Here is a 14932-nt window from a genome sequence, read left to right on the forward strand (position 1 = left end):
TCTGCATCCTTATTCTAAGTTCTTTTGTCAATTCTCTTCTAGAATATGATTTATTCTAAGATTTTATACAATGTATTTGCCTTATTCCTTCGGATTCAGAGCCATTTATATGATTGTTTGATTTCTCCACCTTTAAAAAATTAATAGTTGTGTCGTTTATGTTTGTATACATTCACGTCAACAATTAAAAAGGGAAATAATATACATTAAAACATTTGTAGAAAAATATTTTTATATTGTATGTTACGTCAGAAATATTTAATAAACCCCAAAAATCACTATTATAAAATAATATGAGTAAAATATACACAGCTAAATTAATTTATTAAGAACTAACATTTCCACATTGTAAAAACTCACCACCATTTATTTGAAATAATTGAAAAGTCTACAAGATAATTACAGTTTTTACTAAGAAGAAACAAAGGGCGATTCAGATTTAGGAAAACAAGGATCATTCGATTCATTCATACTTTTCTGTAAAACAATACTAATAATTCAGCTATGTAAGAAAATATGTCAAAGATAATAATTGTACATTTAATTATGATTACGATAGTATTAAGAAAATGTTAATACTCTTTTGAAAACTATATGGAAGATAAGAAGTGAATCTTAACATCCAATAAGAATTCAGTGCAGTTACAAAAAAAAAAAAAAAAAGAATTCAGTGCAAAAGAAAAAAAATGTATTATTACCTAACGTAAATGATAACGCCTACACTTTTGTCTCTAGCTATTTTTATATGTTTTTTGGTCGAACATATCGTATTTAAATAGTAGCATTATACACTAACCACTAGAGGGAGATAATACAATGTATTTGTCTTTTTCCTCGGATTCAGAGCCATTTATATGATTGGTTTGCTTCTCCACCTTTCACTCATCTTCTCCTACTCTGCTCTCTCTTATAACAAGCAAAGACTTGTGGCTTTCTCTCTCGCTCTTCGTTTTGCTCTGTTTTTCACCAATGGCTAGTGTTTGGAGGAGGTTGCTGAAGACAGAGACGATCCCTCGCATCAGCCAAAGCACGAGGAAGCTCTTCTCCACCGACGGATCTTCTTCTTTCGCTGAAAGACTCAGAAACCTTCCCAAAGAGTTCCCTGCAACTCAGGCCAAAGGCGATGCTTCTCTGGTAAAAGAAAAAAAAAAGACTTTGTTTCATGGGCATCTTGAAAATCTTATCTTCTTCCGATGTTGACTGATCAAATCTGTCTGTGTTGTAGCTCATCGGAAGAACTCCACTCGTGTTCCTCAACAGAGTCACTGAAGGCTGTGGAGCTTATATTGCTGCCAAGCAAGAACATTTTCAGCCTACTTGTAGCGTCAAAGACAGGTGACGACGACTGTGAACTCATAATCGTAGGACATAATCAGTCCAAAAAAGTGTTGACTTTTGTTTGGCTTTTGTCGACTCCAGACCAGCTTTAGCTATGGTTGCAGATGCAGAGAAGAAAAACCTTATCACTCCTGGAAAAGTAATCCTTTTTTTGTTTACATACTTTATTAGATACCGGTTTACTGTTAACCATTCGGTTTGGTTTCCTTTTGCTTAATCGATGTAATATATATACTAGATTTTGACCCGCGCTTTCAAAACGCGGGTTTATTTTTGTTTTTTTTTTTCAATTGACAAATATTTAATAAATGTTACATTTTCATATATTTGTGTTTTATTTTATAAAAGACTTAAAAAATTTATATTTATTTATCGTATTTTATTTTAAATGACTACTTATGTTTAAAAAATTAAACTTTATTTTTTTAATGAATTAAGTTGGTATAACTCTGATAAATTAATTTTATCATGGGGTTAATATTTTAATTAAAAAATTATATACTTTTAATAAAGATTTATATTTTCATTAAAAAAATTCAATTATTTTTATGAATGCTTAAATTATATTAAGAAAAGAAAAAAATAATAATTAAGAATAGTTAAAAAAAAATTATTTGAACTTGGTCTCAATGGTCCAAAGGAAAAAAAAGTGAGAATTGAATCTGATTTTTTAATATGCCCAACAGGCCCAAGAGAGATTTGATGTGAGCTGGATCCAAAAATAATGACCCAATATAGATTTGTTATTAATATTACTTAATTGTCCTTAATGAAACATGCAATGTTAGTGAAAGAAAGGGCAGACTAAGGTAATTATGACAATAGGATCCTGCTTTAATAGTATAGATGTTGAACCATGTAACAAACTTTGATTAACACATTTTATATACTTAATCTCAAATTAATGGTGAATAATTAACTCACTGAAGTGATGTTTATGTTTATCAGACAACATTGATAGAGCCAACTTCAGGAAACATGGGAATAAGTATGGCTTTCATGGCGGCTTTGAAAGGGTACAAGATTATAATGACAATGCCTTCTTACACAAGTTTGGAGAGGAGAGTGACTATGAGGTCCTTTGGTGCTGAGCTTGTCCTCACTGATCCAACCAAAGGAATGGGTGGAACAGTTAAGAAAGCTTATGATCTCCTTGAGAGTACTCCTGATGCTCATATGTTGCAACAGTTTGCTAATCCAGCAAACACTCAGGTACTTAAAAGAGTTCTGGATATATGATATATTCCTAGGTCATGTAGAGTTATAGAGATAGAGAGATGAATGATGGTTGGAATATTGGTGCAGATACATTATGATACAACTGGTCCTGAGATTTGGGAAGATACACTTGGGAACGTTGATATCTTTGTGATGGGAATTGGCAGTGGAGGCACTGTCTCTGGTGTTGGCCAATACCTTAAATCTAAAAACCCAAATGTCAAGGTAACTGAAATCTTGTTAATATCAAAATGAGAATGTGTTTGATCATTGATGTCTTGCTAATGGTAGATATATGGAGTGGAGCCTGCTGAAAGCAACATACTCAACGGTGGCAAGCCAGGTGCATTTTATTTGTTTATCCTCTTAATTTGATTCCTTGTGGTCTAAATCAATGTAAGATTCTAGTATATGCGGTTGCTGATGGTTAGAGCTTTGAACTTTGGGTTAGGTCCACATGCTATCACAGGGAATGGGGTTGGATTTAAACCGGATATATTGGATATGGATGTTATGGAGAGCGTTCTTGAGGTAATGTTACTGATAAGCTTCCATGTATTTGTGTTCTATCAACTTGTAAAATGCTTATGTGTTTTGAGTTATACGTGCAGGTTAGTAGTGAGGATGCTATAAAAATGGCTAGAGAATTGGCATTAAAAGAAGGTCTCATGGTGAGTTTTCTTTTTGGAGATTGTAGAGATAACTGGTTTGTTTTGCTGGTGCTGACTATGGAAACAATAACTTGTAGGTTGGGATATCATCAGGGGCTAACACCGTGGCAGCAATTAAACTGGCCAAAATGCCAGAGAACAAAGGCAAACTCATTGTGGTAAGAGAGGAGACAAAGAAACAACTGTTCTTGAGTCTTTTTTTTTATGATCAGTGTCATGGTTTGACCGGACTTTTGGAATGTGTTTTGTGTTTGTGATGAACAGACGATTCATGCGAGCTTTGGAGAGAGATATCTGTCGTCTATTCTGTTTGATGAGCTGAGGAAAGAAGCAGAGGCGATGAAGCCAGTTTCAGTAGACTGATTTGGTTTTGGTTGATGAAGAAAAGGCTCTTTACTATTATATCTTATCCAGGGAGCAAAATATTGTGACAGCCTATAAAATAATGTAATGGACAATATTTGTTTGTTTTATATCAGTTTTTATATTGATGTTGGATATTGCAAGAATAATTTATGTTAATGTGGGATATTGGAAATAAAAACACTTTGTGGCTCAGATAGAGATTTTTGTGCTGGAAGACGGTGAATATGTATTCATCTTCATTAAAAGAGCTTGGGAGACTGTGCATGTTTCCAAGCTCTTGAATAAGTATAACAAGAGTTTGGAGACTGTGCATGTGTTCGGAAAAAAAAATCTTTAGAAATTTATGCTAGAAAATAACAGTTGGTAAATATGATTTCAAACATTATCTAGTGACATGCTCAATGCAACACTAATTTTTTTATCATAAGATAATTTCATGAATCATAAATAATGTCATTTTTGAATGTTTATACTTTTATTTTACTTCAACAATATATTGAATCAGTTATATCAAGACTACTGAATTTATGTTTTTTTACAATGTTTTGGTTTGTGAGCCTATTACGCTTTGTGAAAAACATTTTAATGTTGTCTAACTACATTTTTGAATTGATTTTGTAGTGCATATTTATGAGTAAACACATTGAAATTTTGAGAGGGAAATAACAATATGAGATAATATGACACAAAATGATCATTTTCTTACTTGGCCTATTATTTTATGGTTATTGATTAGAAAATAGTGTATGATATTTAATATTTTAATGTGATATCACAATAAGAGGTGAAATTCTAATTGTGCATACTTCAGTTCAACAAATAGGAATATCTTGTAGAGTTTTTATGATCTTATTTCTTATGTCTCTGGAAATTGGTTGTCCATCTTTAATATATTGTCCACGATAAATATGGTGTATTTCTAATTGCATATTTATGTTTATCTTGTGAAGAGTATATATTGGAGAGAAGGTGGATAGCAAAACATGTATTTTGTATACAGAGATTGTTATATAATTGAACCTTTAAAATATTTAAAGTGAAGACTAAATCGAAAAAACTTGAAGATCAATATGAATTTAATATCAATATGAGATATTTTATTTATATATATGATATTAGAAAAATACATAGTAAAGCTACACTTCTAGTAAATTACAAAGCCACATGATAAATCTTGTTTTACCAATATTGTTATAGTTTGAGGAAAAACATTAAGTACCGATCCATAACTCATGTTCTGTCCCCAACAACCATTCTTTCGTAAACACTGGACAAAGATTTGAGATTGCATTGTATAAGAGCTTCCACGAAGTAGCAAGTCTCATCTTTAGTGTTCCCTTCTGGTACATCCACCACAAATGATTAGAGCACCTCCATCACAGGGATGGAAGAGAGTATTTAAACATTAAATTGTAATAAAAAAATTCATAAAAGAGAAATATACAAGTTCTAAAAAGATGAAGTAGTAGAGCACCTCCAGTGAAGTATTGTTAGAGTGTTCTAACATAAATTTTCAAAATTAAAAATAATTCAAAAGTACAAAAAAGGTAGTAAGAGTGTTAGAAAAAGTCTTAAACTCTTATGTTTTAAGAACCTTAAAAGAAATCCACAGACAATGTGTCTCTTTTATACTGGTTCAAATTTAAAAATTACCTAAATTAATTGCAATAAAAATATTAATAATATGTCTTTTAGATACTTAATAAGGTTCTAATGGTCGTGGAAGCTCTTAGAACCTCCATCCGTAGCTTCTTTCCACATGGCTAATTAGGATTGGTTTTTTTTTTTAAGTAATTGCAAAATAAAAAGTTAATTAAAATATTAATTTAGAAATTATAAGAAACCTAGAAAAGGTTCAACGGTTAAAGTTGCTCTTATATTTCATTTGATAAGTGAACTAGGTGAACACTCAAAACTAGGTATGGGCGTTCGGGTGCCCGTTTAGGTTTGGATCGATTTTTTCAGATTTCGTTTTTGTTTTGTAATTCTTCATAGGTCTCATTCTAATAAATTTTGGATCGGATTCGGATATAACACTTCGGCTTCAGATCGGTTCAGATATATCTGGAGTAACCATATATCGTTCGGATTCGAGTTATATCGGGTTGGTTTAGATCTATCCAAAATAAAATTTAAAAGTAAAACATAAAAAATATATACTTCTATAATAGAGTATTTAAGTATTTATTTAATATTTAAATATTTATTTGTAGATATCATATCTAAATAAATATGAAATTGAATATTTGAAATACATATTTATGTTTTAAATATTTATGTCATAAATCTATTCGGTATTGTTTACAGGTTTTAGGGTCACGGATTTTATGCTCAGTCCGAGTCTACTCGGAACAAATGAACATTGACCAATCGCATCAATACAGAATCAAACACGTTGACTTTAAAAAAAGAAAATAATCCTAACTTACTAAAAGCGAATCGTAACATGTCCACGTTGCAACAGATCTAACGGCCAGGAGAAGATCTCTCGTGCTCTCTCTTCATATACAGAAGCCACGATATATTCACTCTGTAACTGCTCCGCTCATATTCAAAACTGAGAGATTTTCAGAAGAATATCCTTAAAGCGTTCTGCTGATCGATGGGCGTGGTTGATTTGATCACAAGGGTTGACTCAATCTGCAAGAAGTACGAGAAGTACGATCTCGTTAAACAGAGAGAAGAAGCTAACATCTCGGGTGACGATGCTTTCTCTCGTCTCTACTCCTCCTTCGAATCTGCACTCGAAACTCTTCTCCAGGTTCGTTGTCTAGTTAACGTTTCTTGTCTACTTTTTAACTTATCGTAACCGTTAAACGTTAACGTTAGAAAACGGAGGAGTTCTCGTCTGAGACGAACAGAGCGAAAGCTGTAGCGATGAACGCGGAGATACGAAGAACGAAAGCTCGTTTGCTCGAAGGTGTTCCGAAACTACAGAGGCTTGCTCTCAAAAGGGTTCGTACTTTTTTCACAAGTTGTATGGTTTTGATTCTTGTGTTTGCATCTTATGAGAATGTATTTTTTTTTTAGGTTAAAGGGCTCTCACAGGAAGAGTTTGATGCTAGAAATGACATGGTGTTGTCGTTGAGAGAGAAGATTGAGTCCGTACCAGAAGGCTCTGTTCCTATAAATGGTTGGACTGCTTCAACATCGTACACTAACATCAGACTCGACACAAATGTCTCTGGTAATATATATATAAATAGGCCTTGTCCCTTTACGTGTCCCCTATCAGTCACGAGTTTTCGTTCGAGTGGTTAAAAAATTAAAAATTTATGCAACATGTGACAACAAAACCGAACCAACATTTGGTCGCAGCAACATGCAAACGAACCAAGACAATATTGTTTGCTCGCTAGTTTGTAACTTATAAGTGTCTCTGTGGTTAAGAAAGACTTGCTCAACTGTATCAGATGACAGAGTTGATAGTGGATATTTCCAGCGAACTGAAGAGTCTGGTAATTTTAAACAAGAGTACAAGATGAGAAGAATGAAGCAGGCAAGTTTGTGTCTTGTTTGTTGCATGTTATCACTTGGTGTGTAATAACAGCAAGAATCTAACTATTGTGGAAGCAGGATCAAGGGTTGGATTTCATAGCTGAAGGGTTGGATACACTGAAGAACATGGCTCAAGACATCAATGAGGTTCATTTTTTTGTCTTGTTGACTTTCCTGGTTTCCTTATGTTGATCATATCGTAGTAATTATCTTAATGATGCATACAATACAGGAACTTGATCGACAAGAACCACTCGTGGATGAAATAGATACAAAGGTTAGTGAACAACGTTCCTTGATCTAGTCTTGATACCGAAGAAGATTCATTTTTATTCATTTGGTATACCATTCAGATTGATAAGGCATCTACTGACTTGAAAAGCACCAATGTGAAGCTCAAGGATACGGTAACTAAGGTGATAACGCAACATTACTAAGATCGAGATCATCATAAAACTTATTTCATAAGAAGTTAATTGTATTCTTTTTTATTCTAGTTGAGATCCAGCCGCAACTTCTGCATAGACATCATCCTCTTATGCATACTCCTTGGAATAGCTGCCTTCATTTACAAGTAACCTATTTTGTTTCTGCTCACTCTTAAAAAACTAGAATAATTGACAATTGAAAGCTTGCTTCATTTTCTATATATCTACTTGTTTGGGATTTTGTAGCTCGGTGAAGTGAAAGCTGGTAATGCCGCATCACACAATACATGCACACGCATAGAAGCATGTTCATGCAAGTTAAGAGTCAAATGAGCGAAGTTTCAGTTTTCATCTGTCTTATTATACAGCCAATCTATCTTTGGTGTCTGCTAAACTAGCCAAAAGATAATATTTCAGTTAATAATCTGTTATTTTATTTTTCTTGTCAAATGCATCAAACACTAACAATATATATTGATCCAAAGAGGACAGATCGTTTGGGGTAAGCCGATCAGCACCTTTTTTAGTATTCGAACGAACTACATGAAGAAACAGGAACTAACTCCACGTCTCCAATGCTCTGTATGTTATATTGATGTGCAAGGATAAGCTTGCGTGTACGGACTTGTTCTCCTGTAGCCTTGTTGAATAAAAGAATACATTACATAATCCAAGTGCATGAGCTCCTGCTCTAACAGTAGAAAGAATACTTGACATGTTGCAAAAAGATATGCCATAATTATCTTAGCAGAATCATTTTAAATATAGCCAAGTCCAGATGGTGATGCGATCCAAATGCTAGCAATATTGTAATTAATATGATTTCGAAGTGGAGCCAACTACTCAGCTAAGGGTTCTAGCTTGCAGTGAGGTTTTCGTACAACCATGTTTATACTAGAGTCTAGAGGTATTGTCATCATATTATGGATATATATATTTTAAGCCTGTACATTTGACATATTGCTAATGTTTGACTGTTCGTGCGTGTATATAGTATATAGACCATTGTGGACTACGAGTCTACTACCATCTAGGGTAACTCCAATTGCTTTGTTGTTGCTGTTTGATAGGTTTATTAGAAAGTAGATTCTCTAGTACATAAAATCTAGAGCAGTTCCATGATAAAGGATGATGATGATTTGTAATAGTCACCTTTTCAATCATTGCCCAAATAGTAAATGCCACTTGACCCATGTTTAACCTACCCCCTTTCAATTATCTTTCTCTATATTGAATTCAAAGTATTCTCTTCTCTCTACCAAATTTCAATCACACGCAGGACTGATCACACGTGCAGTAAAATTTTAGTATATCTAAAGTTAGTATACTGATTCTCATCAGTTACAAGAAGAATTCCAGAACATTAAGACTGGGATTAATTATCATTTAAGGTTTATTTTCAGGTTTAGTTATCATGTAGAAGCATAATTATATCATTCTTTTATATATTGAGACGGTTTTAGATTCATATTATATAATTTGAATTTGTAAGCAAACCATACTTTAACTTAAAAACTCTTTCACACTCAATTTATTTCAGTTACCTATATACAGATAGAAATATGCATTTATTTCCTTTTAGGTTGGTCTTTGAACCAGGGTTTTCATTTCGGATCAGGATTTAGATTCATAGTTAATGAATGAGATGAGGTAGGATTTCGAGGTATATGGATTTTTGATACTTTCTATGTTCCATAATATAAGATGTTTTACATGAATGCACAAGAATTAAAAAACTTATTTTTTTAAAAGATAATGTCACTAATAATATAAAATGAAAAGTTAATCAATCTTAAATAATATAGTAAAATATTATTGGTAACCAATTTTCAATAGAATTAAAGTACATTAAAAATATCAAAACACTTTATATTTTGAAACATCAAAATTTCTCCAAAATATTTTATATTATGAAATAAAATAACTAATTATTAGTTTATTACGTTTTAAATTGACTGATCGATCTGCAGACCAAGCATGTTACCAGATTGTGCCTTTACGCATTACCATGAATGATGAATCCATGATCCATTGAATTTAGATTCTTTTGGTTAAATCTATGGATAACAGGTAAGTCTGACTTTTACAATATTCATTACCATAATTTACAAAATAATACAGATGTGGTCACTGCTCAGTGGTCAGAGACAAGTACTGACATGATCTTAACTACTCCTGTTAAAAAGTTAATTTTATCACTAAATTAAAAGTTACTCCATTTATGTATTGATAACTATCAGAATTAATTAGTTTCTATAAATAGATATCAAAGGCCATAATTTTCAATCTGCAAATAAACCAAACCACTTGTGATTGGATTAAAACCAGAGTACAGAGAAGATGGACTAAAATGTGGAAACTCGAATCAGTTTATTTAGATCCATCTTTTAGTATGGATTTAGGTTTTCGCATTTTTATTCATTTTGTAATTTTTATTTAAAGTAAACAAACTTATCTCTAAGAGAAGCTATAATACAATTTAAAAACGGCTAAACGGAACAGAGCATCTTAGTGAGAGAAAGTAGATTTATTCGGTTCCGGCGTACGGCCGGTGCGTGAGCGAGCGTGCCGTCGCCGGAACTGTGGTCCGTCCGTTTAAAAGTTATCTTAGTGCCTCTCTTCGTATCCCTCCCCCACTATCGCCTTGTCTGAGCTGTGGATCAGACCTAATCTATGGTGCATGGCAGGTTCTTGTCTGGAGTGAAGACGCGGTCGTGGGGAAGGGTTTCTGCGGTGGAGAGGAAGTATTTTTAGATCAAGGTTCGAATCCGGGTAGGGGAGGCTTTTACAGCTCCGTCGTCGTCGGTTTTTCTCCGGGAGGTGGAGGCTCCTGTAGCTCCGCCGTCGTCGGTTTCAGTTTCCGGGAGGGGGAGGCTTACCTAGCTCCGTCGTCGCCGTCTTGTTACTGGAGGGTGGAGGCTACTATAGCTCTACACTGCCGGCGTGGTACCCGTAGGAAGTTTGGGTGTTAGCGGTGAAAGTTTGGTTGGGTTGTTGTTCTTGTCGGCGGAAAGTTGAGGTTGTGGTTTCGGGTTTTAATCCCGAGAGAAGAGTGGGTGGTTCTGATGAGAGCGCGGTTTGTCCGATGACGCTTTCGGTGGAGGACCATCGGAGAAGAAGGTAGATCGAGGCGGGTTATGAGATCCGGCGAAACGAAGGTACGGTGAGATGGATCTGGAGGCGTTTCGAGGCGGAGACGGTCAGGTCGAGGCGGTGTGCGACGCGTGTCGATCCGAAGGCGCAGATGCTTCCACGTGTACAGCAGCCAGCTTCCTTGATGCGTTTGTCCTGTCGACGTCGTTCGGTCTTGTATGGTTTGGGCCACGGGCCCGTTAAAGTGTTAGATTGTAGCCGTTTGGCTTTTGGGCTTTTAGGTTTTTTTGTGTATTTGGGCCTTAGGCCATGTATGTTGGGCTTGGCCCGTTTTATTAATAAAAATTAAATCCTTGGCGGAAAAAAAAAAAACAAACTAATGTTTATTGCTCATCTCATTCATATGTATATTTACATACACACATAAAAGCGTGGCAAATCTAATGTTAGCAAGGGGTGAAAAAAAGAAAATTTAAAAGTACAGGGGTGAAAAGTCAAAAAAAAAAAGACACAAAGGAGGAGGGAAGGAAGCTGTCTCTCTGTCTCTCTATAGTTCCGTCACGGGACAGTACTCACTGTGAAAATCATGAACACCAGAAGCAGCCCACAGCCGTTGATTAAACTCTTCTTGCATCTCGTCCGGAACAAACGGCGTTCTACAGAGAGGACACGTCTTCTGATCGTGATCCATCCAACGGTCGAGACAGCTCCGGTGGAATATATGTCTGCAGTTTCTCAGCCACCGGATCTCTTGCTCTCCTTCGAACTCGTAGAGGCAGACGGCGCAGCTCTCCGGCAGATCTTCGCCGGAAGAGGTCGTCACGTCTTCGAACTTGATGACGGGTAAGATCTCGCGGATGAGGAGGGCGGAGAAGGGGGAGCGGAGCTCGGGTGTTCGGGTCGGGTAAGATGTGTAGTCGGGCCAGGTTTGGTCCATTTCGAGGAAGTCGGAGAGGCCCAAGAAGCGGAAGAGGGAGAAGACGACGGTTCTGATGAGACTGAGGATTGAGAGTGTTTGTACGAAGAGCTTCGGGAGGAAGACCTCTGTGTAGCCTACGGGGAAGCCCATTGGAGCTAGAGAGAGAGAGAGAGAGAGAGTGAGCTCTGTTTTAATAAAGGTTGATTTTTTAATAAAATACAGAGAGTTTCTTTTATAGAGCAGGGGAGAGGAAGAAGATGAGATTAAACGATGTCGTGTCGTGTATAATCGATTTTGGTAGAGTTAACTGACTGTGACATTTGTTAAAAAAAAAGGGGGAAAGCAGCAAAGGGAACAAAGATTGGTCTGTGAGATGTGGATCTGTCACCAACATTGTTAGACTATTTTATTCGTCTGCGTGCGTCTCTACTGTGTTACCATGTTTAGGAATATAAACATCAGCAAGTTGCACGACGACCGGCACACGTGGTACGTGCGGTCGATAGGAGAGGTTGATGTGGATGTGGTTTCGTCCTATTATTCAATTTTTTATATGAAATTCATTGGATATTACTATTCGGTTGATGTGGATGTGGTTTGGTATTCGTTGTATATTACTATTTTTTTCACGTGAAGTTTACTCCAAGACAGTAGAAAGATCAGAGACCGGGTGGGTACGTTCTCGATATGTGGACATTTATTTCATTGGAACACAAGCAAAGCATCGTTATAGTAGTATATTAGAAAACAAAGGATGGTATTGATATTATGATCAACATCGATAACTACTACTCTAGTAAAGGAAAAATCGAACGGCTGGGTTTTGTTACGTTACTTGATTCACACGTCAAAATAGTTCTATCTGTGATGCCAAGTCTCTATTATCATTTACTGAGAAATTTGCTTTTCCTTTGCGCGTTCCTTTCAATTGTTTCTTTACTTCATAACAAAGGATGGAATATAGGGGGGAACACTGTTTCATTTCATAATCACATCTGCTATATTCTTGTAACAATATATTAGGTATATTGGCTTTGATTGGTGACATGAGTTACCATTGATTAAGTTTGAGTTAGGCTTATAACTCAAAAATGTTACCAATTATGCATTAAATTTAGTTTTTTGATTTTAAGTTTGATTTAAGATGTATTGTACTTGAGTTACAATTTTGATTTAGACCCTTTATAAATTTGCTAACTCAAAATATAAACCTACATCAACCAAAATCCCATGTTTTAGAAGTTGAGTTACTAATTTGATTGATTTTTTTTTGTTTTAAGGAAATTGAAAATCGTGAATACCTTTTACAAAATAATATATATTGAACAAATAAGATGCAAACGTATTGGGAATATTGGTGGTGGGTGTGGGGAGAGTGGGGGTAATATTTATTTATTTTATTTTAAGATTTTATAAATTATTAATTTTAATGATATATCTTTCATGATTGTTTATATTATTCTAATAATTTTTTCAAATTTCTATATAATACTTAGAAAATAATATATACTGAAAATTCTTTTTCAAACTTTTTATACTTATTTTAAATAAATTTTCTTTTTCTTTTTATTTGTTGAGCTTAATAAAAAAATTTATTTATCAATTTATATATTCAATTTTTTATTTAGAACTCATACTGCAACTTATACATCAAAAATGTTACCAGTCATAAGTTTTAATAAATGATAACTTTTATTTTTACTGCAAAACTTACCACATAAACTTACAGTTTTTACCACATACTTTTTACTGTAAGTTACATCGAACTACAAATCATACTGCAATTACTACATGTCACCAGTCGGAGCCATTGTTTTTTCACAAGTTTACACATTTTAAGAAAATATTTCACACATCAACAAAATATAGACAAAATTTTATGATTATATGTTGGTGTCGTTTAGAGTGTACATACCAACGGATTAATCTTTATAAACTAATGATTTTTTTGTTTATTATACGTATTTGTTTTGTCCTCGTATAATAGGCATGTTTTTTTTTGTTAAGTTATAATAGGCATGTTTAACAATTGATAGTTTTGCTGAATATATAGGTTTGTTTTATCGAAATGTTCTTTCTTTGCTGAATGTGTAAGGCTAAAATGTTATAAATATATATTTTAAATTTTAAAATCATAATATTACGCCAAGCGAAGTCTAAATTAATTGACTGTAAAAGAAAAAGACATCAAGTCGAGTAAAACATGACAAAAGAAAAAGTCAAAAATGAAGAAAAATAAAGAGAAACAAGAGAACCGCCAAGGGTGTGTGGTGGGTCATGGCACTTAAAAGAGAGGGAATCGAGATGATTGATGTTCAAAAAAAAAATCGAGATGATTAATAAAGAAGAATCAATATTTATCCAGCCCTCTCAATTTCGATATAAAGAAAGAAAACACAGTTATTTCACACTCAACGAATTAATCTTTATAAACTAATGACTTTTGTTTATTATACGTATTTGTTTTGTCCTCGTACGTATAATAGGCATGTTCAACTATTGATAGTTTTGCTGAATAGGTTTATTTTATCGAAATGTTCTTTCTATGTATATACATCACAATGTGGTTGAATGTATAAGGCTAAAATGTTATAAATATATATATTTTAAATTTTAAAATCATAACGCCAAGAGAAGTCTAAAGTTAATTGACTGTAAAAGAAAAAGACATCAAGTCGAGTATAACATGACAAAAGAAAAAAAGTTGAAAATGAAGAATATAAAGAGAAACAAGAGAAGGCCAAGGGTGTGTGGTGGGTCATGGACACTTAAAAGAGAGGGAATAGAGATGATTAATAAAGAAGAAGAATCAATCTTTATCCACACCTCTCAATTTCGAAAACGATATAAGGAAAGAAAAATAATTGTTTAACCGAGTGGTGGGCCGAAGAGAGATATAGGAGACAAGTCGTCGGTGGTAATGATCCTTCCACCAACCGGCAATGGTTCATGGCTCTACTTTGATCGGACAAATGTCGTTTTAGCCGGAGTTGATACGAAACTAGCCATACTTTAGGTTTATCATGACTAAAATCATATTTTAGATTATCAAGTGATCGTATGAGATCGTAATGTAATAGGGTATGAACACATTCATAAGATGTATTTCATACAAGTATGGTTTTGTTATAGGAAACTGTAAAAGAACCATATATAATTAAATAAATTTGATACTTTTGGTATATTCATGAATCATGAAGTTGTGTGTCTTACTTTAAATTTTCTTCGTCTGAAGTTGATGTCTTGATTAATTTAACACTTTTCCCCCGCTGAAATCCAGCAATCTATGATGTCTTATTCTATATTTTATAACCCTAAATGATTATTCTTTGTACTATAGCCTTCAAATTTTGTTCTTTTGCTTTTGGTATTACTATTAGCCTATCAAGAGCTCCACGAAA

The 14932-nt window shown here is 34.2% G+C and overlaps 3 protein-coding genes across 3 annotated transcripts; 2 read left to right on the forward strand and 1 right to left on the reverse strand.

The window, feature by feature from the left end:
* Positions 1 to 822: 822 nt before the first annotated feature.
* Positions 823 to 3785, forward strand: LOC103841966 (bifunctional L-3-cyanoalanine synthase/cysteine synthase C1, mitochondrial). The gene is made up of 10 exons (XM_009118560.3): positions 823 to 1134; positions 1226 to 1335; positions 1420 to 1477; positions 2287 to 2550; positions 2644 to 2781; positions 2848 to 2899; positions 3008 to 3087; positions 3168 to 3227; positions 3305 to 3385; positions 3492 to 3785. Exons 1-10 carry the CDS (start codon positions 970 to 972, stop codon positions 3588 to 3590), a joined length of 1107 nt encoding a protein of 368 aa, XP_009116808.1. The 5' UTR covers positions 823 to 969; the 3' UTR covers positions 3591 to 3785.
* A 2154-nt stretch (positions 3786 to 5939) lies between these two features.
* LOC103841967 (syntaxin-73) lies at positions 5940 to 7859 on the forward strand. The gene is made up of 9 exons (XM_009118561.3): positions 5940 to 6354; positions 6423 to 6548; positions 6624 to 6780; positions 7007 to 7092; positions 7170 to 7238; positions 7324 to 7368; positions 7445 to 7507; positions 7589 to 7665; positions 7766 to 7859. The coding sequence occupies exons 1-9, from the start codon at positions 6196 to 6198 to the stop codon at positions 7776 to 7778; spliced, it is 795 nt and encodes a 264-aa protein (XP_009116809.1). The 5' UTR covers positions 5940 to 6195; the 3' UTR covers positions 7779 to 7859.
* A 3117-nt stretch (positions 7860 to 10976) lies between these two features.
* On the reverse strand, positions 10977 to 11942 carry LOC103841968 (E3 ubiquitin-protein ligase RHA1B). The gene has a single exon (XM_009118562.3). The coding sequence runs from the start codon at positions 11679 to 11681 to the stop codon at positions 11160 to 11162; it is 522 nt and encodes a 173-aa protein (XP_009116810.1). The 5' UTR covers positions 11682 to 11942; the 3' UTR covers positions 10977 to 11159.
* Positions 11943 to 14932: the final 2990 nt, after the last annotated feature.

Source organism: Brassica rapa, chromosome A09, assembly GCF_000309985.2.
Source record: "Brassica rapa cultivar Chiifu-401-42 chromosome A09, CAAS_Brap_v3.01, whole genome shotgun sequence".
NCBI classification, from domain to species: domain Eukaryota; kingdom Viridiplantae; phylum Streptophyta; class Magnoliopsida; order Brassicales; family Brassicaceae; genus Brassica; species Brassica rapa.

Excerpts from the sequence above, each read along its gene's own strand:
- LOC103841966 (XM_009118560.3), top strand. The coding sequence starts at position 970 with ATGGCTAGTGTTTGGAGGAGGTTGCTGAAGACAGAGACGATCCCTCGC. Across the intron at positions 1,336-1,419 it reads ACTTGTAGCGTCAAAGACAG|ACCAGCTTTAGCTATGGTTG; the intron begins GTGACGACGACT and ends TGTCGACTCCAG. Across the intron at positions 2,900-3,007 it reads ACTCAACGGTGGCAAGCCAG|GTCCACATGCTATCACAGGG; the intron begins GTGCATTTTATT and ends ACTTTGGGTTAG.
- LOC103841967 (XM_009118561.3), top strand. The coding sequence starts at position 6,196 with ATGGGCGTGGTTGATTTGATCACAAGGGTTGACTCAATCTGCAAGAAG. Across the intron at positions 7,093-7,169 it reads AGATGAGAAGAATGAAGCAG|GATCAAGGGTTGGATTTCAT; the intron begins GCAAGTTTGTGT and ends TTGTGGAAGCAG. Across the intron at positions 7,508-7,588 it reads TCAAGGATACGGTAACTAAG|TTGAGATCCAGCCGCAACTT; the intron begins GTGATAACGCAA and ends TTTTTATTCTAG.
- LOC103841968 (XM_009118562.3), bottom strand. The coding sequence starts at position 11,681 with ATGGGCTTCCCCGTAGGCTACACAGAGGTCTTCCTCCCGAAGCTCTTC.